Below are 26,895 nucleotides of genomic sequence, written 5' to 3' on the forward strand. Positions count from 1 at the left end.
TGTGACAGGCTCTTGTGTGGTACAGAATGTCAGAATCATAATATAGCAGAGTTGGAAGGGGCCTATAAGGCCTCCAAATCCAGTCCCCTGCTCAATGCAGGAATCCAACTTAAAGCACACCCATGGAATCATAGAATAGTAAATGTGTATATGAAGAGAAATTAGTACTAAAATGCTGATGACTGAAGACTGGGAAAAGGAGAAAGTGAGAGAAATTAAAACTGACAGATTTGCTCATCCATAGCCTACATTGGCTCATATGCTCATTCATTTTTAAAACGGCTCTGGAACTTTCTGTTTCTAGCATATCATGGGCTACAAACGTGTCCTGAGCATCTTTTCATAAAACCTTCTATAGTTTCAACTTGTGCTTCTTGCCCAGTCAAGGGAGAGCCAAACAATAGTTTCCAGTCTTCTTTCTGCTTGCCTATCTCACACCAAGTCCAAATTGTTCTTTTTTGTTGTTTTCCTTTGTTTGTTTGGCCTATACTAAGCACACCTAAGACCTTAATATTTCCTACAAGGAGGAATGTACATTTAGCCCTTCTTATATATGGTCCAGAACAAAGGCTGTTCCTCTCCGGCTTCCACATCCATTGCTCCTCTTTTGCTAAATGTTTGCTAAATAGTATAGCAGCTAGAGTAAAACTAGGGCTAGGCAGTGGGGAGATCTATGTTGGAATCCCTCCTCAGTCCCCCATGATGAGGAGAGGGATTGCCCAGTGTCTCTCAACCAAACCTACCTCACAGGTTAGTTGTGAGGAGTAAATTATTTTACTAGTAGCCTTGTACCTGGCATTGCTCAGGAATTTGAAGACACCACAAATATCAGTTTAGTTTTAACTAGTGGTTAAAATCAGTGTAGGTTTGAAAGGCTTGGCCTGCCATCTTGATTCAAAATGGCATCCAGTTGTATCCAAACCTAGACGAACCCTTGTTCCTTGATCTAAGGAGCTATCGTACAAAATTTGTTTATGATATCTTAAGAGGTGCCCAAATGTCCAGTGAGCAAACAAATAACTTTTCAAAATATATTTTATTTTATTGGATTTCTTACTCACCCTTCATCATAAGATCCCAGGACAGGACACAACAATATAAAAATACAATTTTTAAATCCGATTTAAAAAGGATGGGCCCAAAATAGATTCACCAGATGTCAAAAGCCAGAGTAAAGAGAGAGCTGGTGGAATAAAATACAACTGGCATGGAACCAAACTAACTGAATTAATGGCTTTCCCAGTAGCAACCAGTCCAAGTGTCAAGACTGTAGGGGAGGCCCTGCTTCTGGTGCCATTGATAAGTGTGGCCTGTGGGGTTGACACACACAGCAGGGCCTTCTTGGTAGTAGCATCCTTTTTGCAGCCCTTCAGAAGAGTTGTAAATTATATTGACTGAAAAGTCTGCTGCTAGGGTTTTACTGTATTTTTACATATATGGTGTTTTGATGGTTTTAACGGTGATCTAAAATGGTTTTAGTCCTATTTTATGATGATTATAAGCCACCTTGGGCTCTTGGGGTGGTTGTGAAGGGTAAAATATAGGAAGAATAAAAAGAAAGGTACCAAGGGTCTTTTCAGACGTTGACCCTGGTATCCCTGACCATGGGTAAATTGTGATGGGAGCCACTGAAGTGTAGTGGAGAGATTTCTGGGTTTGGCTGTGGAAAACTGAGGCAAGAGATGCACTATGGGGGGAAAGCTTTGGAGCAAGCTGCTTTTGTCTCTCCGCCTATTCTGCCTCGTGGGGGTGTTGCGTGAGCCTAAAAGGTCTTCCTGAGCTCCCTGGAGGAGCAGAATGCAAATACTGACAGGTTGATAGTTACAAAATTACTGGCCTCAATTACTTCAAAGGGTTTCCTGAGGATGCAACTAACGTATGGATATGTTGTAACTGTAGGCTGCCTTGGAACTTTAGAGAAAGGTTAGCTATAAATACTGATAATAAATAAATAGAACACTATGTGCACGGATAGTGCAGTATAAACAATAGTTTTAGCACAAAGGCAAGAGAGCAACAACTTGCAGTCTTAGTAGACGCTGCTCCAAATTTTGGGGCCAGGAAAAGGAAGCCCTTTACTTTGGGGTGTGTGGGGCATAGGGTTGCCAGGTTCAATCGCTGAGACTGATCTTGTATCTTTGGGAGAAGAGAAAGTCAGCCAAGTGCAGGTGGCACCCTGTAATGGGAAAAACCACAAGGTGGAATTCTTCCTCCCCCTGCACAACTTTTAAAGATACAGAAGACCTCTTGGGTGCCAGGTCCAGCCTCCAAGAGGTCTTCTGTATCTTTAAAAGTTGTGCAGAGGGAAGAGAGAATTCCACCTTGTGGTTTTTCCCATTACAACGTTGCAAGAACACCTGCACTTGGCTGACTTTCTCTTCTCCTAAAGATACAGGATCAGTCTCAGGGATTGAACCTGGCAACCCTAGTGGGGCAACCTGACTTTTAGACTCTGGATCTGACCCATCCATCATGACTCCACACCGCCGATCCAGGCTACATATTTAAGTCCTGAACGTTCTTTAGACAGGGAGAAAGGAAACTTCTCTGCGCGAAAAACTTTGGAGCGCGGAGCACGTTCTGCTGCTCCTGCGAATTAAGAGGCGGCTGTGAGGGTCATGAACGGCGAAGGGTCCCGTCCGTCCAGCGGTAGCCGGCGTGGTGTGGGTTAACGCGCACGCGTTGGAGGAAGGGGGCGCGGCTTTGGCCCAGCTGTGCGGGCAAGGGGGCGTAACCGGGCTGAAAGGCAGGTGAGCGCAGCCAGCAGGTGTGTTTGATAGGCACAAGGCAGGGCAGGGAGGTGGTGATGTCAAAGCGGGCGGGGGAAGGAAGGTGGGCAACTGCCAGGCAACAGGTTCCAGATCAGAATCGCCCTTTCAGACCGTTCTCTCTCGCCTTCTTTCGTCCTGGGATCAGAGTGGCGCCTGGCTGATTAAGTCACCTCTTTCCCTTCTTCTCCCTCCTTATCATGGGGGGGGGAAAGAAAAAGGGGGAAGATCCCGCTTCTTCCTCCCTCAGCCCCTATGGTGAGTCCTTGACAATATCTTTGCTAACTCAGTTTTGCAGGTCTTTGGGGGAGGGGGCTTGTGAAAGAAATGATCTGGGGGGGGTGGTGAAGTCCTGGGGTCAGCTCCCCCAAGTTCCAGAATTCGAGGATATTGAGATGGTTAGCAAAAGCGCCCCCCTTTTTAAATTTGGAGCCATGGGCTGTGGGGATCCATGGGGATCCTTTGGTATTTGTTTATGTAGGAGATGGGCAGATCTAGGGGGTGGGGTGACATTTGAGGCTGGGGAGATGTGATAGATTTGAAGGAAGAGACAGTGTTGAAACTCAGACTGAAGAGTGCTTGGGAAACAATCAAATTACCAAACTCTTTTCTCTCTCTCTCTCTTCCTCCCCCCCCCACCTCTCTGCAATCCTGAGGGCTTGAAAAATCTGTTCAGAATAGATCAGGAAATGCTTGACAAGGATGGTAAATGCTGATGATTTAGGGGTGGATGGGGGGACAGAATTTTTGTGAGGTATTGTACTACTTGAGGGGGTGTGCATGGGGAAAAAGCCGGGGGGGGCTCTCTGAGGTTCAGAGGCTTGATGAACATAAATCAGTGGATGATATTTTGAGTGGTGTGGGGGTTTGACAAAATAAGGCAGCTCATTCTTTTATTCTGTTTTATATATTTACTTGCTTTGATTGACAAATGAGACCCACTTTCTTATTACAAGGATTGTTGGGATGTGATCAAGATCAGTTTATATCGCTTCAAGATCCAGTAATGTGTATATGCATATTTGGGGAAGTGAAATTACAAGCGAGGGAGTATTGGATCTCGTTTTTGCATGGTCAATATTTTATTTAAATAGCACCATCAGTGCCACAGTGCAATGTAACATGGAAAGAAGCTCCCTGCCCTGAGGAGCTTAAAATCTAACGTCTGACACAAGGGGAGGGAAATAATTGTGAGGGTGTTCAAACAGGCAATGGATAATGTGTTCAGGGTAGAGGATTTACTGTTAAACCACTCTGGGAATCATAGCTCTGTGGGGACTTCAAAATACTCTGGCAACTCTACTCCATCATGTAGCCTTTAGGAGTGGTAGGGTAGAGGGCGATGGCTCAGTGGTACAGTGCACGCTTTTCACGCATGAGGGCTCTGGTTCAATTCCTGGCATCTTTGGATAAAAGAACTGAATAGTAGGGTCTTGAAATCCTGAAGAGCTACTTTCTCAGTCAGAATAGACAGTACTGGGCTAGATTGATCAGTTGTGTGACTCTTGAGAATAAGGTAGCAAACTAATCATAAGTAGGATGGATAGCGTGCTTTAGAACATTAAAAAGAATGTTGTGTACATCCTCATGGAATCTTTACAACAACCTTGTAAGGGAGGCTGATATTGCAGATGGGAAGCTGAGACCAAGAGAGAGTGTCGTGACAAGGTTTCTTGGTGACTTCATAACAAGAGGTGAGATTTTTGCCCAGGTTGTGGTGGAGGACGTTTCCTGGTTTGTAGCTCAATCTCAGCCGCTATACAAAGTCTCACGTACAAAAACAACTCCAATGGAGAGTGTTTAGAACTGTCACAATTAATTGTCCCCTATTGATTCTACATAAAAAGATAAGTGCTCCCTAGCCTATATATTTCTTCCTCCATGCCCCATGCTCCCCTGCAGAGGAGAGCAGGAAGCAATGCTTGCTTATATCCTTAAACTTCTGTAAAGGGAGGGGCAGAAAAAGTTAAATCAATAGCTCTAAAATATCTATTCTTAAAAAGAAGGCCCCGAGGAAATTGGATAGAGAGACTTTTTTTTTTTACCCTCTCTCATAATTGTAGAGCTCAGGGCCATCCAGTGAAGCCGAATGTTGTCGGAGATTCAGGACAAACAAAAAGTGCTTCTGCACGCAGCACATAGTTAAACAGTGGAATTTGCTCCCCCAAGAGGCAGTGATGGCCACCAACTTGGATGGCTTTAAAAAAGCATTAGGCAAATTCATGGAGGATAAGGCTATCAGTGGCCACCAGGCACAATAGCTATGCTGTCCCTCCACTATGTGAGGCAGTATACCTCTGAATGCCCATTGCTGAGAATCACAAATGGTGAGGGTGATGTTGTACTTGGGTCCTGTTTGTGGGTTTCTCGTAAGCATCTATTTGGCCGCTGTGAGAACAAGATGCTGGTCTACATGGGCCACTGGCCTGATCCAGCAGGGGCTTTTCTTATGTACCTTATGGTCATAACTTAGAATCATGTGTCCAGCACTCTGTTGCAACCCTTGCAAACAGGGCAGGTGTGTCATTTTACTTCAAGTCTTCTGGCACAAATTTCAACATGGCATAAGCTTTTGTGGACTTAGAGTCCACTTCATCAGATGCACCAAGTGTAATCCTCTCTTGGCAGTTATATACAGTAGGGCCCCACTCATACGGTGGGTTACGTTCCAGACCCCCACCTAAAAGCGAAACTGTCCTAAAAGCGGAACTCTGTCAATAAAATGGTGCCTGATGCCTGAAAAAAGCCGTAAAAGTGGAACAAGCGCCATATGAGTGGGGCCTTACTCTAATTGAAAGCCGCCATATTAGCGGAATGCCGAAAAGCAGGACCCTACTGTATACACAGTTGTAAGGAGAGGGGGAGCTGTAAGCAGTGAGGTCAGAAGGAAAAGAAAAAGCAACAAGTGCGAATAGTGACAAGTCAACCAGAGCTACCTTATATGCAGAATAAGCACAATGACCTTCTATGACACTGAGGATTAAGCTTCATGCATCGGATGTAGCCTAGTCCCCAAAAGCTGGCACCACAATAGAATTGGTTCACTTCTAAGTTGCCATGAGACTCCGTGTTGGTTTTTCTGCAACAAGCTGCTACTCTGGAAATGATTCCACTTTGGAAGACCTTGGGTGCTTCCAAATGGGGGCTTTTCATGCATGCACATTTTTCACAGTGTCCACATAACATCATTGTCATCAAAATGCCTCCCAGTATGTTTTCTCCCATTTAATATGGGTTTGACATTTCTGGGGGAACAACAACCTGTTATTGTTATGTTTATATCTCACCTTTCCTCCAAAGAGCTCAAGGCAGCATACATGATTCCTCTCCTTCCTATTTTAGCCTCACAACAACCCTGTGATGTAGGTTAGGCTGAGAGATGGTGATTGGTCCAAGGTCATCCAATGAATTTCATGGCTGAGTAGGGATTTGGACCCTCGATTGCTGAGGCTTCCTGATGGCGCACTTTTGGTAGTCCCACATTCCCCTGAAGTTTGGTTGGCCTTTACCAGGGGCTGAACCTTTAGTGTGGCTGGCCATGCCCTGTGGAACTCCTTGCCAATTGAGATTCAGCAGGAGCCACCCTTGGTTGTTTTCAGATGTCTTCTTAAAACCTGTGTCAGACCTTGCCAACCTGAGATTCTAACCAGCTCTTACTGATGTGTTTGATGTTTTTATTGTAATACTGTATTGCGATATTTTACATGAAAATGCAGTTTATAAATAAAAAAACCTGGTCTCCCAGGTCCTAGTCCAACACTCTAACCACTACACCACACTGTCTTAAAGTTTATGACATCTGAACGATCCATTTGCAATAAGCTCTTGTGTACAAGCAACTCTTGTCTTGACATCAATTCTTACTGGAAAGGCACATACCCAAGACTTATTAATGCCCTCTGTTTTGCTAACAGCATTGAAACGTATGATGTTTCCTTACGTGGAATCATCTACCCAGTCTAGCCTGATCCGTGTTACACCCAAAATATGTAACATGATGTTTCTTGTTGAGTCACCTTCTGTTAATGAAAGAGCATAGAGGTTTTATTATGCAGAATCTTGGTTGGGTGGTATAATAAAGTTAGCAAATTAATCAGCTATCAAGAAAGCAATGGTCTTTCTAATACCCATCTATGTAATAAGTTGTTTCAAGCCATAGTAGTTAAACTTTTATCACCAGTTGCGCAGTTACTGGCTGTAATATATGCACACAAGATAGCTTGAAGTGGCTAGCTTCTATTAGCTCCTTCCTGATCCTGGATTCCACAGATTCCTCCATCACAGCTTCCCTTTATATAAACCATACTGGGAATTTATAGTGGCAGGACAACATAGAAATTTCTGTTAATAATTTTTGACATACATTGGCAAACAACCCAATCTGTCCAATGTTTTTGACACCCCGATTGCAGCAGGAAAGGCAGGCATAATCTGTTTGACCTTTGCATTGTCACTTGGAATGAGAAACGAGGAAGTGAGAGAATGGCCAGCTCATGTGGAATTCAAGGAAACAATTTAACAAAAGTGAGAACAATCTGAGTGAATAATTTATTTAGCTTTGCAACTTTCAGTAGGTGTTTTGAGATCATAGTTCAAGGAAATGGCAAAGAAACAGGGTAAGAAGTATAGTGCAAAATTCTTGCAGTAATCCCTTGTTTTGTTCACTCCCTTTGTCTCCTTTGGCCAAATCTAGATGTGTAGGCTCTGCAAGCCAGTGACCCCTATCTCTAGCTTCTGTTCCTCCATAAATGGCCATGTATACAGAAATGTTGAAGGCATAATTCCATACAATAATTGGGGAAGGGCCATAGCTCAGTGGGAGATTATCTGCTTTGAATGCAGAAGGTCCCAGGTTCAATCCCTGGCATCTTTAGATAAGGCTGGGAGAGACTTCCTGCCTGAAACCCAAGAGAGCTGCTGCCAGTCAGTGTTGATTATACTAAACTAGATAGACCAAAGGTCTGATTTGGTATAAGGCAGCTTCCAAAGCACATTGCAGATGCTTCAAGGATATGAACTCACTCAGTCCAATTCTCAATGACATAGCTCATTGGTAAAGAACATATTTTGCCTATAAACCAGGGATGAGAAATGTCTGGCCCTCCATATGTTGTTGGACTACAATCCCCATCATCCCCAGCCAGCGTGGTCAATGCCCAGGGATGATGGGTGTTGTAGTTCAGTATCATCTGGAGGGCCTCAGGTTTCCCCATCCCTGGGACAAAGGGTCCCGGATTCAGTTCCTTTGTGTCTTCTCCAATGGGAAACATTCTGGATGGCATGGCTTGGAAGACCTCTCTCAATATGCTGGAGAGTCACTGTTGGTTAAATGAGATGGTATGTGGTGGATGGGCCACTGGTCTGAATTCACTATTACGGCAGCTTCAAACATTCAAGCATAGCTGTAAAAACAGGCCTGTATAGGAGCCAACACCCCTTGCAGCCCTCTTCTCTAACCTGGGTGCCCTAGAGATGGTTTGGACTACAATTCCCTGCTCTGTACAAGATCTACCTCTGTTGCAATAAGCTCTTACTTAGAAAGAATGATACCACAATCCATATATTAGCATTTAGGGCAAGGGTTGGGGCCCTTTTCCAGCTTGAGGGCCCTCATTCTCTCACAGGCAACCTTCCGCTAGTGGTAGATGGGCCGGAAGGAAAAAAACACGGATGCAGTAATGGATGGAATCCTGCCGCTGTACAGGAGAGTACACTCCAGCCACATTAATTCAAAGGTTTTACACTTTCTCTCTCTCTCCATTGTCCATCCAAGAAACCAAAATACATTATCCCAGTTAAAGGAGACATTCCAGCTAGGCAAAAACACTTGAGAAAAGGCCAGGCCAGGGCTGGTATGCATTGGCCTCGTGGTGGAGGTGTGTCCTGGGGAGAGACAGAGACGCCCGAAGGCCCTCAGGTTCCCTCCCACCTACTTTAAGGGCTCTTTATAATTGATTTTCTAACATCCTGCTAATCCAAGCAGTCCAGGCCTGAATTAGGGTTGCCAGGTTAGAAGCATCACAAACCCTGATATTTGAGGGGTGTGCCCTAGTGATGTCATTAAGCATGATACATTAAGCATCAACCATGGTTACTTGGAGCATACAACTCAAACATTTATCTGATTGGAAATTAAGATAGAAATCTTAGCTGAAAGATGGCGCTTGGATAGTGAACGTTTAATCTAGCCAACTTGTTTCTGGCAAGAAGTGTTTAAGTGTCCTCAGGCGAGGCCAGTCACCAGAAGGCCATTGTAGGGAGAAAGGAGCCTAGTGTTGTGGAGATGTTAGATGGGAGCACTCAAGAGTAAAGATGGATGCCCCTGAAGGCTGCAAGTAAACACACTAAAGGACTATGCCCCATAGAACTCAATAGGACATACTTCTGAGTAGATATGGTTTGGACTGTGCTGTTGGCAAAGTTTGACTAGGGATCCTCTGCAAAGTTATCCATATCCAAGCAGGGTTGGCAGCCCATTGCTTGAAATGCCCTGCACCTGCTTTTTAACATGGCTGCTCCAAACTTCTTGGCAGACTTGACCATTCACTTCAAAAAGAGGTTTGAGAAATGAATAAGAGTTAAGAAGATTCTCTACCCTTTTCTGCCTAGCTTGTGGGCTGCTATAAACTCACTTTGACAGCCAACCCAATTCCAGTGAGTAATAATTGACAGAGAGAAAACACACATGGCTTGGTCTACACAGGCACTCCCTTGGGAACAGCAGCAATTGCAGCCACACTTCCCAGTACGTGAATTATCTTTTACCACTGTTGCGCAATAAAAAAACTGTCATGCAACCAACAAGGTGCATCATCCGTGGGTTTAAGGTGGTTTGAGCACATGGAACTATTGCTGCTATGGATGTAAGGCAATGAAGTTAAAGGTAAATGAAATGCAAATAGAAAAAGAAAAACAAAAGACAGTGATGATTTCCTAAATGCAATACCATACCAACCACAAGATTCCTATGAGAAAGGCAGAAAACTCAGCATCCCACAACCAGTTAGGATTCCTAACCAAAACTAAACAAATCCTGGCAGCCAGGCAGCCAAGGTCACAGAAATCTCTATGCAGCACAACCTGACCTGGGGGCTGCAGTTAGTGCAGAACGCTGTGGCATGATTGCTGAAATGAGTGAGACCCTTTCAGCACATAATACCTCTGCTCTGAAATCTGCACTGGTTGCTGATTTGCTACCAGGCCAAGTTTAAGGTGTGCTTTCCATGTTATGGGTTCCACATGGTACTTGTTCTACTCTCGTAAGAAATCAGTCCTTTAGTGTGGCAGCACCTACACTTTAGAACTCCCTGCCTGTTGCCATTAGGCAGACACCTTCATTGTACTTTTTTCAGCACCTGGTAAAAACATTTTTGTAGAAGCTATTATGCTTTTAATCTGTTTTTAACTCATTGTTGGTTTTATTATTTTGAATGTCTTAAATACCTGTCTTAAACTGTTTTTGCCAATAATTTTATTGTTTTCCTCCTGTAAACTGTTTTGGGTTTTTTTTAAAAATAAAGTGGTATATAGATGCTGTGAATAAAATACATGAATACATTTTAGAGTCACTGTAGCCCTTGGGTCTCTTTCCACATTTAGGAACACAGGGATCAACCTTATAGTGACTCAGGCCAGTTGGTACCATCTAGCTCAGTACTGATGACATGGACGAGCACTGGCTCTCCAAGATCCCAGGCAATAGTCTTTTCCAGAGATTGACTGTTGGACCTTTACGTGCAAGCATGTGCCCTACCACTGAGCTACAGCCCTTCCCCTGTTTAAAAAAGTGTCTTTTAAAACTGTTCTTTTCAATTCACTAATGAATGTACAGCATACCTAGGGCAGGTCCACACCATTCATTTAAAGCACATTCAACACACATTTGAAGCACATGAATCCCACCACAGAATCATGTGAACTGTAGTTCAAGGGTGGTGGAAACTGTGAGGGGGAAACTATACTTCCCAGGATTCTTTGGGGGAAGTCATGTGCTTTAAATATGAGTTGGATGTACTTTAAATGTATTGTGTGGATCTATTTCATAAACTTCACCAGCATATAAATCAATTTAATTAATTAGGTTTAAATGGAAATAACTACAAAGTTTACTAGGTAACGATGGGCTTCTCACCAACTCTCAGCCTAATCTGCCTCTCAGGATGAAAACAACAGAGGAGAGCTATGACCACCCCAAGGAAGAAGAAAATATAGAGGAAATAAAAATGTACAACCGTAGTGTAAAATCACATACTTATTGAGACTTGGTATGAAGAAATATTTATATAAGCATGAATGTCATAGATGCTTAGTATTTACACAAGCTGTGAAGATATTTATAGTGCAATCCTATGAGTGTTTACTCAGAAGCAAGTCCCAATGTATTAAATGGGGCTTACTCAAACAGGGAAGCATGCACAGAACTGTAAGCTCAAGTGATAAGGAACTTCACTCATATAATCCAAAATTCAGAATCATGCCACTTTAAGCTATTTTGCAAATGTGTTATACTTGTTTTTATGGTTATTGGATTTTAAAGGGATTTATCTCTTCTTGTGAGCTGCCTTGGTTTCTAATCACCAACCCTACCTCACAGGGATGTTGGAAAGACTCCATACACACTCATTGGAGATGTAAAGTACATATAACCCATATATTAATTTATTGTCAAAACCAGTTGGTCATTCCAGAACTCCTTTTTTAAATCAGTATTACTTTCCTACATAATAAAAGCAGTGACACTTAAGTAAACCCTGTCTAGTTGCTTTAAAAATAGAATTGGAGGGTGAGAGAAAGATTTACAACACAAACACAATCCTTAGGTGTGTTCACTCAAAAGTCCCATTAATTTACAGCAGAATCCTAACCATTTCTACTGAAAATTAAGTCCTATTGTACTCAGTGGGGTTTACTCCCAGTATGTGGGATTAGCATTGCAGCTTTACTCCCAGAAAAGTGAGGTTTTCAAAACAGGCTATGAATTAGACAAATGAACTGTCCTCTTCAACAGCCTAGGAAAATTTAAGATTGTTTGACTCCTCATAATTAGAAAAGCATAATGCATTGTAATAACATTTAGTTCTCCTGCACACAAGACAGAAAGAGACTTTTGCTGTTGCTGAAATCTATACACTTACTCAGTTTATGAGATTTTCAGACAAGTGGAGGAAAAAAAGAACAATTTTCTGGCCTTGCAGTGGGTTCTAGGTATTGCCTGGAGGTCAACAAATCCCTTGTCAATCACAACCTTGACTTTATTTATTGGCTACAAACCTGAAAGGGTGGGGCTAGTGCAGCCAGTTACAAGCTCATTTAAGAGAAGTTGCGGCAAGGGGCTGATATATCTCTTGAACCTGACCACCTAGGAACTTAAGTTTTTTTAACATGAAAGCTAAGAGTCCAGAGATTAGGGTGACTCACTCGGAGACCCGGAGATGACCCCAAAACCCAGAGTCTCCACGTGAAAACCAGAGACCTAGCAACCCTACCTGATATACTTGTATGAGTTACTCCTAACGTTTCACTGAATGTCAAAACAAGTGCTTTTCTTTTCATATGGCAAGCACTTGAGACTTTTCCCTTTTAATAATTCTCTAAAGCAACCTTAGTGTTTAACCTCTCCCTTTCTGGGCAAATGATGAGGTCTCCTGGTTTTGGTGTGGTGAGGGCTGGGAGCGGTCCTAGGCCTAGAGGCTGAGATGTTTAGTCAGGAGGGTGTAGCCAAACAAGATGGGGCGGGAGGTGATGGCGGAGAAGGCGGATGTTTTCTTATCTCTGTACAAACTGAGAACAAGGAAATTCAAAAATCTTTCCCCTGGCAGCCTATAAAAGCAGTCAAGGTTATGACAAGGATAATTTTATTCTGCAGGAAGCAAAACTCTCTAAATGCAAGGAGAGAATCTAGGTTTCTTTTGTAGGTGATTGAAGGGAAGAAAAAATATCTCCTGAGCTTTAGTGGTAGGTGTGAGGGGTAAGGTTGCCAACAGAAAGTAGCTAAATTGTAAAGCCCTTGTCCAACCTGGTGCCCTCCAGATGTGTTTAGCATAGCTGGCTGGATGACAGTGGATGCTGGTCCTTTAGGGAAAATGGAGCACTGCCCTACCAGCCTCAGTGTGTCCTCAGCCAGCTGCCCACCTGCCTGCTTCCCTACTTACAACCAGCCAGGGGTGGCAGTGCCTGCCAGGTACCTCTTCCTTAATCCCAGTGTTGTGCTGGCTGAACCCTACTGCCAATCACCCAGAGATCTACCAACAGGTCCCACTCTGCCTTTCATGCACCTCAGTGCCACCTTGAGCTCCTTCTGGGAGGAAGGACAGGATGTTATTGTTATTGTTGTTATTGTTATAAAAGTTTATCTTGTCATAATCTGGATTAAACAAACCCCATTCCGCAGGGAGAATCTTTTGATCTTTTTTACTCTACGAATGTTCAGGGTGAGGCTGGAGTATCCATTAAAGCAAATGGCCTTTGGACCTTAGAGACTTACTTCTCACAAAGCAAAACAGGCCGAGTCGCCAGCACCCAAACCTTTAAACGTGTTGGCGTCCCTCAAGGCATCCATTTAAAACTGTTCAGGGACAGCTGCAAGCAATGGAGAACTGGCAGCTCCGATGTCAATGGGGCAGCAAAACTGCTGTGGGTTTTAGTCCTCACCTCAAGCAGTTCCTTGAAAGGTCTGACTAAAACATGGAGTGGATTCGCTGCCCCACTGATATCGGAACTACCAGTCCCCACTGCCTGCAGGTTTGAGGTTTGGACAAAAAGTGGGCCCTTGTGGGAGTCTCCTCCAACAGTGAGCCCTGACAAATTTACTTGGCAGCAGGGGGGGGTGTCTAGCCACTATTTTTATTTCTTACAGCACCCTGGAGTTATGTTAGGGACACTGGGGGAAATTTGAATGTTGATTAGACCTAACGGAGGCTTTTCAGAGGACAAGGATACACACACACACATACACTCTCACTCTCAGGGCAGGTTTTGGCAGTGGGCCCTGGCAGCTTCATGAGGATTTCAGGTGCTGACACTGGCTGGCCCTTTCTCCAGTGCCAAAATAACTTGGCCCGTATAGAGTACTGCACATTCTGACCAGGGTAGGAGGGTGTATGTGCCACTAGCTGTTCTGCCACAGGCAGCAAAACCTCTTGTGCTGGCCTTGCCTAGAGATGTGAAGGCACAGAAAAATTAGGGAGGGGAGCAATTTCCCTAGGTTTTCCCCCCCATTTGTTTGGGGGGGGGACAAGAAATTGTCTGGGGGGGGAAATGTAAAACCGTAGTTTATTCCTAATTTTTCTTTCCCCCCCCCCGCCTTCACTTTTCTAGCCTTGCCTGAAATTGTTGCATTTTATTTGAAAGGCAAGTTAGTAGAAATTGCAGAAGCAATGGCAGTGAAATATCTTTATTGGGCCTTGCTGAAATACCAGTATCTGATTTCACCTCAACTCTTCCCTCAGGCGGCCCTGCCCACCATTATTTTATAGTTAAAAATAGAGGCATCTTTGTAACGCATCCGCAGAGCAGGGATCACTGCCTAAGTGTGTTCCCTGACCTGCCACAATTACACATTGCCGAAGGCCCTACTCCACCTGCTGCATTTGTTTACGCTGTGCTAGCCTGCCTTCCAGTGATTTAAAAGTCAAGGCGGTGTGAGTTTTCTAGACGTAAGATATACTGATGAACAATTAGGTTTTCTAGTATAGTACTGAGTGCTCCAAATATATTTCAGCAGTTGTTTGTGCAATGGCAGACTGCAGGCTGCACTTAATGTTCTACCTGCATGTTGGGAAACCTTTTTTGGCCTGAGGGCCGCATTCCCTTTTAGGGGCCGTATGCCAGTGGTGGGTGGGGCTACTGGCAAAAGGGGTGGAGCAACTAATGTATGCTAGGCTAGTTTCCACACATACACACATCCTTCTCTCTATCCTTCATCCAAGCAGGCATGATCAGCGTTCAGTGACACTTTCCAGTGAGGGGGTGTGGCCTTGAGAGAGCAGGGGTGATGTAACGGAGAGCCCCAAGGACCAGGCAGAGAGGCTTTGAGGGCTGCATGGTGGCTCCCAGGCCTGAGGTTCCTACCCCTAACATCAAAAGAACTTGCTAGTGCAGGCCGGTGGCCTATCTAGTCCAGCATCCTGTTCTCACAGTGGCTAACCAGATGCCCATGGGAAGCCCGCAAGCAGGACCTGAGAGCAACAGTACTCTCCCCTGCTATAAGATGGAGCCTTATTTGTTTGGTACATTTTATGTCTTTCTTTTTCTCCAGAAAACTCAGTTGTTATTTATTTATTTATTTATTATATTTCTATACCGCCCCATAGCCGAAGCTCTCTGGGCGGTTCACAACATAAAAACATCCAATATACAGTTAAAAAAACATATATCAAACACTAAGACAATATATCAAAATGGCAAGCATAATTAAATACATAGACCACAACAGGGACAGTCCGAAGATATTAAATGTAAAAACGTATTAAATCAGTTTGAGTATTATGATGTTAAGATGTTGCATGTTAAAATTACTAAAATATTAAAATCGTAAGTGTGGATGTAGGTATAAAATAGAATTGAAAAATAGAGTCTAAAATGAAATTTAAAATGCCTGGGAGAACAAAAAGGTCTTCACCTGGTGCCGGAAAGACAGCAGTGTTGGCGTCAGGCGAACCTCATCGGGGAGAGAATTCCATAATTTGGGTGCCACCACAGAGAAAGCCCGTTTTCTAGTTGTCACCTTCCGGGCTTCTCTCTGGGTGGGCCCCCGAAGGAGGCCCTTCATTGTCAAATGCAGTGTACGGGTAGGTTCATATTGGGAGAGGCGTTCCACCAGGTATTGTGGTCCCAAGCCGTGTAAGGCTTTATAAGTCAAAACCAGCACTTTGAATTGAGCCCGGAAGCATATAGGCAGCCAGTGCAAGCGGGCCAGAATTGGTGTTATATGTTCAGATCTCCAAGTCCCCGTCAACAGTCTGGCCGCTGCGTTTTGCACGAGCTGCAGCTTCCGAACTGTCTTCAAAGGCAGCCCCACGTAGAGTGCATTGCAGTAGTCCAATTTTGAGGTTACCAGTGCATGGACAACTGAAGCAAGGTTTTCCCTGTCCAGATAGGGACGTAGCTATTAGTTTGTTAGTAGTATTGTTAATTTGATTTATTAGTCGCTTGCTACTTGAAGGTCTCCAAGTAACTTATAGCATAATTTCAAGCCAGAATAATATACAAAAAACAAAAATAAAACAAAACAATAAATAAAATTACCACCCTATAGCCACAGAAAGCTTTGGCGGCACACTAATGCATCAAATCAAGGGAGTGCAGCTACATAGTTTGCTCTCCTCATTTTATGTCATCAACAACAGCCCCGTGAAGTAGGTTAGGCTGAGAGAGGGAGTGTGATGGACACCCAAGGCCACACATTGAGCTTGATGAATGAGTGTGGGGATTTAACCTTGGTTTAGTCTGATGCTCTCTGTCGCACTAGACTTTCTTCTCTGTTGCTCAAGAGGGCAGGCCTAGAACCCAATGGGTGGAAACTTCAGGAGAAGCAGATTTCGGCTAAGCATTAGGAGACACTTCCAAACTGTAAAGAGGTTGAAGAGATTGCCTTGGGAGGGGGTGGGCTGTCTTTTGCTGAAGGTATTTCAACAGAGGTTGGGTGGCCCTTTGCCAGGGGTGCTGTAGGTATTGCATCCTCCATGGAAGAACCTGCCCTGAGCTGAGGGCTTGGCCTAGGTGTCTAATGCCACAGCTTGTAATGTGTTCCAGAATCACTTTCAGTATATGCAGCCTGCGGTCTGTGGGAGAGCTTCTCCTACAAGTTCCAAAGATATCAGAAGGCTGCTCCACAGTAACTCGGGGCAGGTCTTTTACTGTAGCTGCCCCTGTTCTGTGGATTACCATTCCTGCCTGTTGAGATATGACAGGTGCCCATTATCTGCACTTTCCAGAATCAACTGAAGACATTTTCGTTTCAACAAGCTTTCTCAGCTGGATGAATGGGTCTCTGCCTTGGGTGCCTATTTTGGATTGTTTTTGTTTTGCTTTTTAAACAGAGCTACTGTTTGTTGCTGTTTTTATTGTACGTTGCCTTGAGACTCTTGTGTAGAAGGCAATTTATTTAATAATAAGGCCTACAGCTCATGCCTGACCACAGGCACATCCGTACTGTACATTTAAAGCACATGGCTTTCCTCAAAGAATCCTGGGAACTGAAGTCTACCCCTCACAGAACTATAATTCCCATCACCCTTAACAAACCACAGTTCTCAGGATTCTTTGGGGGAAAGCCACATGCTTTAAATGTATGGAGTGGATGTGACCCACATGCCCCATTGATCCCTGTTCCTCTTGGCCAGCGCCCTTGCTATACTGTATTAGATGCATGCTGAAAACTTATTTTTATTTCAGCAAATCAACCCAGACACATAACTAAATTATATGTGTTTGTTTTCAAGGTTTTACTGTTTCTTATCTGTTTTATTGATGATTATATTATGCATGCTTGTTTCTTAACAGTTAGGTGGATTTTAGCTGTGGTTTATCAACCGTTTTATGGTGTGCACCGCTTTGAGAGTTTTAAGATTAAGCTTGTATAAAAGAAAAATTAAACAAATGATGCTGGGAGCGTGCATTTACATGCATGTATGCCGAAGCTGAAAATCTGTCTGATCTCACGTATACAATCCCTGCAAAGAATAAACTTTTGGGGTCCCTGGAAAGGGAACTAAAACCTGAGGTATGACTGGTCCAGTAACCCCTGCTAAAAAAATAAAATAATCCATCCAATCTCCCTGCTGCCCCCGCCACCCAAAACAGAGGGGCCAGAAAACAGGAACTGTCCCTGTTACACAGTGACAACTGAAATGTCTGGGCTGGACATTAAGTGCAACAGGTAATGAAGCCAACTCCAAAAACATGATATGGGGGAAGAGGGTGTCAGCGAGCGGGATGGGAAAGCCCCACAACTCTGCTGAGATTGTAACAGTCTTCTAAAGATGGAATAGAGCCGGCTGGAGGTGGTGCTTTTCAGGCTCAGTTAGATTAGATCGGGGGTAACCCATGTAGTGCCCTCTGGGTGTTATTGGACTCCAGCTCCCATCAGCCCCAGCCAGCATGGCCAATAGTTAGGGATGACGGGAGTTGGAGTCCAACAACATCTGGAGGCAGTGGTGGCTGGTGGCTCCAAGTCAGTGGGGCAGTGGAATCCGCTCTGAGGTTTAGTCCGAACGGTGAAAGAAGCACCCTGGACAGCTCCTTGACAGTTTGGACTAAAACCCAGAGCAGATTCCACTGGGCTTAGATTGTGTGTGGTGCAAAATATCCTTCCTCCCCCTCCACTATGGCTTCGTTTGCTTTAATATCGAGCCTGAAAAAGCTCTCTGGTGACCTGAAAAGTTGCTCAGTACTTAGTAATGTTTCAGTTATCCCTGACAGAGCTGTTCTTGTATATTGCTGCTGCTTTTGGATAGTTCTGCCCCCGACCCTCCTAATGGACCAACTCAGTTTTCAGACATTTTAGTAAAAAGTTGAGATCTTCTTTCTCACCAGCCTTATTCACAGAAACAACAGAGGTGGGAAAACTCTTGCCTGGTCTGTATCACTTCAGATGTTGGAGTGGGCTGGAGTATTGCATGACTGAGTGTACTTCCATATAGCCATTTAGAAATGCAAAATGTCAGGGAGAACAGCCCCAGTCTCGCTTTTTTTCCTGATATGCTGTTTTTCCACGTGCAGAGAGTTTTCTTTATGGGGAACTGGGAAGCCTTCAATCCTGCAATTCCCTCCAGAACAGTTTTTACCACCTCGTCAGCTATTTGTGTGGACCAAGCCTTGCAAAGTTCCACCTTAGCTGTGACATCTAAAGACCTAGAGACACAGGATTGGGCTGATGATGCTGGCTTTTGACACAAAATCGGTGGCAAGTTCGTGTTAAGGCAGGGGTAGGGAATCTTTTTCAGCCTGGGGGTCAACCTTCCAGGGGGCAGGACCCAGGACAAAAGTGGACAATGGATGTAATTCTTACATTTGTACAGCAGGTTATATACCAGCCGTGCAAAATTGAGAGGGATAGCTAGATGGAGCTATATACACTCACACACTTTCCCATCCTCCTCCAAGGGCTGCATTTCCTTCTAGGCAATGTTCTAGGGGCCACATTCCAATAGTGGGCAGGATGGGAAGCTAAAATGGGCAGAGCAATGAATGTACATTTTACCTTTGTACAATAGGCTAGTTTCAACGCATACTGTCTCACACACACCCCTACCCTCCATCCAGGCAAGCAAGAGACCTTATCACAGTTCAAGAACGCATTCCAGTGAAGCAAAATCACTCAAAGATAGGGTGTGGTACTTGGAGAGTCCCAAGGGCCAAAAAGAGAAACCTGGAGGGGCCCCATGGTTCCTCAAACCTGTCTTGAGGGCTTGCACAGCTGAAGCCATCTACAAGCAACATTCTACAACAGCACTCATAGGGTTTTAAATTGTGTTTTAAATTATTTTTAAAAGATGTGTTTTTAAATTTGTATATTTGTTTTTAATGTTTTTAGTTATTGTAAACTGCCCAGAAAGCTTCGGCTATGGGGCGGTATATAAATACAATAAATAAATAAACACACAAGCCCACTCAGCACTACAAGGTGACGATCCAGTGAGGGGACTATGGGATGAACCTGCGGGGAAAGGGAAGAGCTCTACTTCAGCGGCACTACTGCAGTGTTTAAAGACTGCCGCGTTCTCTCCCATTACCCGAGGTTAATTTTAACATTCATTTTGTCTCCAGACCACCAGGAACAGACTGTGGATCAGTGCATTTATTTCATGTGGTAAATGCTCACCTCCTCCATTCTCCAAGCTGTCAGATACACCTGTCCCTTTGCATTCATTTCGCAACACTTGTTTGAATAGGCATTCCAGTATATCTCTTTACATATCTTTGGCGGGAGGGATAAGAGCAAAGCTATCTGCATGGAGCGAGGGGGAATGGATCGTCAGATAAGGGGGCTCTGTAGCTTCTGTCTCAGGAATGCAATTTCAGTTGTTTATTACCTTCTTCAAAGGAGCTGGGATTGCAATATAGGGGTTAATTCTATACCGCAGACTTAAAGCTGGCTAAATTGTCGTCACTGGGCTGGTGATAGCATCCAGGAATGTTGGACATCTCCTAGGGCACAAATTTCCCCACAGGTCCTGCTGATACTTGGTTTTCCCACCCAGCTGTGGGTTTATCTGGTGGCAGCAGCCTGGGTAGCTGCCTGCTATTTTGATTTCCTTAGTGTGCCTCGGAGTGCCTGACATAGCATCACTCATGGGACACTGTGGGGAAATAAAATGGTGGCCAGTTTTCGAAAGCCACTGCCATTAGGTAAGCCAGGGATAGGAAATCTCTAGATGTTGTTGAACTACAACTCCCATCATCCTTAACTATTGGCTGTGCTGCCTGGGGCTGATGGGAGTGGGAGCCCAACAACAGCTAGATGATCACAGGTTCTCCACCCCTGAAGTAAATCCATAGATGGGGGAGCATGTAGGGTCCCCTACCAGAGATAAGACCTTCCAATCTGGAGCAAAGCCTGAAGTTCTCTCATTCTCAATACCTCTTTGTTTGAGGGTTGCTGGTCAAGGAAATTTTCTTTTCAGCACCCTTGCCAAACTATAATCCCCAGGATTCTTTGGGGCAAGTAATGACCATGGAACTGGTTCAAAACTGATACAGGCTGATAGTACAGACAAGCTTAATCACTTGCTCAGTTGAACCTCCCGGGTGATTGAGGACTGGAACCTGAGTTTCTCATGTGCAAGGCCAAACATCTGCTAGGAGTGGCTCGACTGAGTTGGCCACTGATTATTTATTGGCAAGATTCAACCACTGTCTGACAACAGATTTAATACTGTTGGGGTAGCACCAGTGTTTGCTGATGAAGCATTTTTATTTTCTCCTGTGGGATCTTTGCTGTGGGTCCTTTAAGTAATCAATGACACAGGCTTAAAGCAAAAAGGTAGGCCTTTATTCTTACAAGCATATGCAGGGTCAGTTCCCCAGAAAATCTGGAGAGGACTGCACTGAGGTACAGTCTGCACAGATCTTTTATACTGTACAATTATAGCATGTGACAGTAATTAACCAATCCCCTAAGTTCTTCCCCACATAATGTAACTGTTCTTCCCTCTTGCAATATTTCCAACCAGCCAGATAACTTTATAAAAATGAATTCGTGTATATTCATAATTTTACAGATACCTCCCATCCTATTGTCTTCTTGTCTTCCCAGATTGATATCAATCTGTCCCCTTAACTGATATTACCACTATTCTGATGTCATACGTTACTGATGATTTTGTACTATACATTCCATTCTATCATGGTTTCTGATCAGCCAAGCTGGCCAGGGACATCTCTAGGACATTACAACCTGTTCTTTTAAGTGATACCATGATGCAAGGCCAAGTTTGGTTCTCCTTAGAGTGACTGGAAGTTCTGTATGAAATTCCACTTATAATTACACTACTATAGAGAAAGATTAATTTTAAATCACCATATTATAGCTGAAAGCCACACAATATAAAGAGCGATTAGGGAACGCAGTAAAGAAAAGGGGTAATTCTGAGCCAGCCACCCTCCATCAAACACAGAGGGATGAAGAAGGCAGCCCACCTCAGAATACCTCTCACCTCGAGAACACACAATTACATTTATGAAGTAAAATTATACACATCATGCTATTGTAAAAAAAAATCAGTATCAAGCTCAAATTTTATCTCCTTTCTACCTTAGATGAGGCCATTGCTCTGCAGCATACGAGACCAGAAACCTCTTTTCCAAGATCAAATAGTAAAAGTATATTAATCAAAAGATTGTACTCATTTTGCTTAAAACAATACCAAATTAATGATCTACCAGTTACGCATTGGCCAATTTTGGCACAGAAAGAGCTCAGGAATTTACAGCAAGGTGAACTTGACCATTTTCCTGCTTTCCCTACACACAGGCCTGCTTTTAATGCCTGTTGTGTGTGAATATAGGGAAAGAAACCCATTTTTCCTCCATCATTTCCAAGGGCCCAAATTGCTTGGGCTAGGATGCTTGAGGGATCCTCCATCATTCCCCCATTCAAAACTAAATAGCTTCGCACAATTCTTGCACTAATTCTGTATGTCAGGTTCCTGAGGACCGTCAGGAACACTCTCTTTGGAAACATAGAGCTCCTGTGCAATGCCCTTCTCATGTTCAGCTTGTGTGAATCTCTCCTGGCTTCCATTTCCTGGCTCAACCAGTGAATCTGGTAAGACTATGGGCTTTGGATAGACCCAGGGAATCTTTTCCCCCATTACATCATGACTGAGCCAGCATTTACATGCCCTATTTGGGGTAGCACCAGTGTTTGCCACCTCCTGTCAGGTTATTGAAAGTAAAAAGATTATGATGTGGGGTGTAGACTTGGATCTGGAATTCCTGAGTGAAAAGTCTCAACTGCTGTGGATTTGTTGTGTAGCCTTGGTCAAGTCACTTGTTGCCTATTGATAGGGCAATTGGGCATGCAGTAGCTGCAGAAAAGGCCTCTAAAAATCTTGCATTCCATGGCTCTTGTAGCTATGGGCCTGATTCAACTTGTGCTATGATGCTGCTTTGATTTTGACAACATCAGTGGTGTGTTGTTGCATCACACCAAAGGTCTACCTAGTCCTGAGAAGCCCACATGCAAGGCATGAAGGCACTGCATTCTCTCATTATTGTCTGTCAGCAACTGGCATTCAGTGGCACACGTTGCCTCTCAACCTAGGAGTGCATCTAGCCTTCATATAGTCCTTCTGTTTACAATATTCAGGGTATGAGTGCTGATCGTTGTGTTGCCAAAATGAAAGCAATCGCTTACAAGAGAGAGTTATCAGAAGGCTTGAGAGAACCACAAGGTTTCTACAAGCAGTGGTGGCTGGTGGCTCCATGTCAGTGACACAGTGGAATCCACTCCAGGTTTTAGTCTGAACTGCTGAAGCACCTTGGACAGCACCTTGAAAGTTCATGCTAAAACCTGGAGTGGATTCCGCTGCCCCACTGACATGGAGCCACCAATGTGTACAAGTCCAAAAAATCCTTGGGGAAAAGCTCCTAAGTGGAGGGGGGGGGAGGAACTCTGAAAAACTCAATGAGAACTAAGCATCAGGGGTGGCTATTAAATACTGACTATTGAGGGGAGATGAAAAAATGGGATGGTAATGAAATGATTGGAAACCTGAACAACTGTATTCCACATGGTAACATTTTATTGTATGCCCTTTGTTTTTCTTGAATTAATAGCCATTAATGGACTCGGTCCTCTGTGAATCTGTCTACTTTCTCAAGCTATTTAACCTAAGCTGTTGAGGAACTTTATAATGTGCAAAGTAGCACCGAGTCTTGGCTGAGCTGGGCTTTGATTGAAATGTGGATGTTGCATCTCCATGCAGAGCAGCACACAGAGGGAAAGCTTCCTCTCTGGGGAAAATCTGGAATGCTCAACGCCCTGCTGAGTTCATTCGTTCAGTTAATGGGCTTGCAATCAACAGCAAGTAAATGATCACTGATGACATTCCTCTTGCCACACTGTAATTACTATGATTATTCGTACTCTGCATGCAGCAAATGCAATGTGGCACAGTTACAGGGTAGGCACAGGCGAAGGGTAAGGGACTGGGTCCTGTGGTCAGCTCATGTCTTAAGAAAATTGGCCCTTGAGTTAGTGGGTGTTATCACTTGTGCAGGGGAAGAACTGGATACAGTCAGGTACAGTGGAGGCTGGTGCCCACTGGGACTGGTAGGGCTCAGTAGGTGGTGCCAGGGCCAATGTCAGGCAGAATCAACTAATGCTAGTTTTGCCTCCATCCTTCTCCCTGCTGGGACTAAAGAGGAGGAAGCAGGCAGGCAGGCTGAGGGCAGAGCCCCATTTGCCCTAATGGACGAGCCTCCTCTGGTCAGGTACAAATGCTTTTTTCACCAGTACACCATTACCAGTTGTGATGCTGCACCAGTGCAGCAAAAACACGCACTTAGAAACAGTGCACTGGTGGTGTAACTACCAAGCTTTGCACGAGCTGAAGGCTAATGCTTATATATTTATTATATATGGGTTTTAAGACCTCCCTTCATTCCAAAGGGAGCACAGGGTTGTGCATGATAAATGTTTATTTACTACATTGAGTACCAAAAGCACACACCGCATGTTACAGTTCAACAGCTTCCCAAACCTGGCACCTTCCAGATATTTTGAACTACAGTTCCCATCATCCCTGACCATTGGCTATTCTGGCTGGGGCTGATGGGAGCTGTAGTTCAAAATATTAAAGCAGCCTGCCAGGAAAACGACTTGCTGAAAACTGATTTATATCTGTGGTCTTCTATGTCCTCCCCTTGCATAAGTTATTCTCGTGGCATCTGAGGCCCTGCTCTCTGGCCAACCACTAAGAGTTATTAGATTTGACACGTACCAGGGACAGGACCCTTTCAGGAGTGGCCCCATACCTTTGGAACTCCCTTCCACAGGGAAGAACACATTACTTCCTTTTTAGAGAACCCTGAAGACCTTTTTTTATTCCACTCTGCCTTTGGAAGCAATGTACTCTGTATAGAAAAAGTCTTAGCTGCTGCTGCTCTGCCTCCCATCCCAGATTACTGGGGTCACCCATCATCTAAGAGCAGCATCTCAAGTCCAGGACAGGACAATAGCAATGAAGGCATCCTGACAAGTCTCCACACCCTTCCTGCCTTGCTTTAAAAACATGGTGATCTCAGTCACAGGACTCTTGCCCTGCATGGAAAAACTGTGGGCACTTCTGTGAGGAGACTGCAACTGCTGGCCCTGGTAGAGGTGTCCCTGTGTCCTTGGTGACGGGACAATGATCTGCCTCCCCCAGCTCCTCTGCCACCCCTCCTGTTGAATCCTCAGTCTCCCTGGTACCCTGCTGTGGGGGCAAAAATCAGGGACCCTATTGCCCCATCACTAACATCATGAATCAAGGGGGCTGGACCCTCTTTCTTCCTCCCAGTTGACTCTAGCTCTCTCATCTCCTCTGCCACCTGTCTGTCCCAGTCTGTCAAACACTGTCACCCCAGTCTATTGGAAGCACAGGGCTTATGACAGCTGCTGGTTTTAAATGGAAGGTGTCAAAAAGACCCAGGTCCAATCCCCTAACCCCAGGTAATTGTCCCTGGCCAGGCACACCCCATGCCTCTCCTTAACAGGGCTGAGTTAAACTCAACATCAACCCTGTAAGGCAGGTAGACTGCCACCATCACCCTTAACCTGGTCTCCTACTCTGAATCAAGGGAACTCAGAGCACCAACAGACTAGCAGAGATTCCCAGGAACAAGAGCCAATATTCCACTCGCTACCCTGGGGCCTCCAGCCAAATCCAATTTTGTAGTCAGTAGCTTTGTGGTCAAGGTACCGGTTTCAGAGCCACAGCCCCAAGCAATACACACCAAGTAATATGAGGTAGTTTATTAGATATACTAGAAGTGTATATAAAAAGAACAGTATACAAATTCCTTAACGCCAAACATCCTTAAACAGGGTTAGGCATAGTCAACACCCATATTAAATACAGTGAGAAGTTCTACACAGACATAACAAAACTTACCTAGCCTAAACTAACTACTCACAAACAGGGAAAGTATAAGAGCTACATACCCCCCCCCTCTAACTAAATCAAGATGGAGTGGGGCAGCTAGCTAACCAATAGCCTCTCTTTTATGGGAATTCACCCAGCAATGGTGAGAGGGCCAATTAGCCAATTATGACACCTCTAGATGATGGAAGGGCAGGCCTACTAATTTATGGCTACTCAGGCCTCCTGAGTCTTGACCTTGGTACCAGGCAGTACAGATAAAGTTTAATTGCCTCCCTTTAGATCACCAGGCTGCTGCTGGATGGTATGAGATGCCCTAATTTTTCCCAGCTGAAAGCATTCCAGGAACCTGTGTGGATATTTCCCACAATCCCTTTAGGCTGGGCCATTTTACTTTGGCCAACCTTGCTGTTCTTGACAGAAGGACCATAGTTCAATAGTAGAGCATCGGCTTTGTGTGTACAAGGTATCAGGTTCAGTCCCCAGCATCTCCAGGTAGGTCTTTGAGACTCCCTGTCTGAAATCCTGGAGAGCTGCTGCTAGTCTGACTCAGTATAAGGCAGCTTTCTCTATTCCTTATGGATGGTTTGGATGTTGGGTTTTGTTGTCTTTTTAAGTAATGGGCAACATGCCTTGAAAAGTGCATTACAAATATATTTAAATAAATTTCCATACTTATCAAGATGCCCCCTCAGGGAGTCATCCAGTTTTAGGTTGTAGAGATGTAACAGCTGTGGGGAGCCTGTGGCCCTCTAGATGTTATTGAACTTCAGTTCCCATCAGTTTTAGCAAACAAGGCCAATGGCCGGGGATGATGGGGCTTGTAGTTCTGGGGGAACAAAGGTTACCAACGCTTGATGTAACAAAACACTGCTGGCTGCAGTGCTGGCAGGTAACACATGGGTAGAAAGGTGCACCTTATCAATGCATTTAATCTTTGCTCATGGCCGTGCATTTTCTGAGATAGGTACAATGGCAAAATGAACATTTCCAGGAGTGTATGTGCCCAGTTATCAACAAATGGTATTTGCTGGAGATGTCATTCCAGGAAAGAAGCTTGCCTCTCTCTGTGTGTTATGGTGTTGTGCATTCCACAGCAGTGGCTGCCATAGTTTCCTAGCACCCGATGCACTTTCTGGCTCGAGTTTTCAGTGATCTTTGACTGTTTCCTGGTTTAATCTTTAAAGCTCTTGAGCTCTTAGTAATTGAGCCTAATGGCTTTGATATTAGCATTGTTACTGAACTTGTAAAAGAGATTCATAGACAGGCATGTCCACACACACCTGCACAGACAAGTTCAGTGCCAAGCCTGTCCAGTCTACTGTAAGTAGAGCATATGGGGTATGTTACTTGAGAGAGCACTGTGACTCCCTTCCCTGGTTCTCCCTGTCAGGTTCCCACCTGCTTGTGGCTACTGCCTTTCACTAGGCACCACCAGGGACACCACCAGTCCGGACTGTCTTTTATATGGTTTCTCACTCTGCTCTAGCACAGATCTCACTAGATCCCACTGCTAGGCAACACCACCAGTCACGTCCTAT

The 26,895-nt window shown here is 44.4% G+C and overlaps 1 protein-coding gene across 1 annotated transcript in view; it reads left to right on the forward strand.

Annotated features, from left to right (window-relative positions):
- Window positions 1-2,786: 2,786 nt before the first annotated feature.
- Window positions 2,787-26,895, forward strand: part of SLC44A4 (solute carrier family 44 member 4) — a 76,026-nt gene continuing 51,917 nt past the window's right edge. Inside the window, exon 1 of the mRNA XM_061619453.1 lies at window positions 2,787-3,026. Within this exon, the coding sequence (XP_061475437.1) occupies window positions 2,969-3,026 (58 nt within the window). The 5' untranslated portion in view covers window positions 2,787-2,968. The remainder of the gene's footprint in view (window positions 3,027-26,895) is intronic.

Source organism: Rhineura floridana, chromosome 3, assembly GCF_030035675.1.
Source record: "Rhineura floridana isolate rRhiFlo1 chromosome 3, rRhiFlo1.hap2, whole genome shotgun sequence".
NCBI lineage: Eukaryota > Metazoa > Chordata > Lepidosauria > Squamata > Rhineuridae > Rhineura > Rhineura floridana.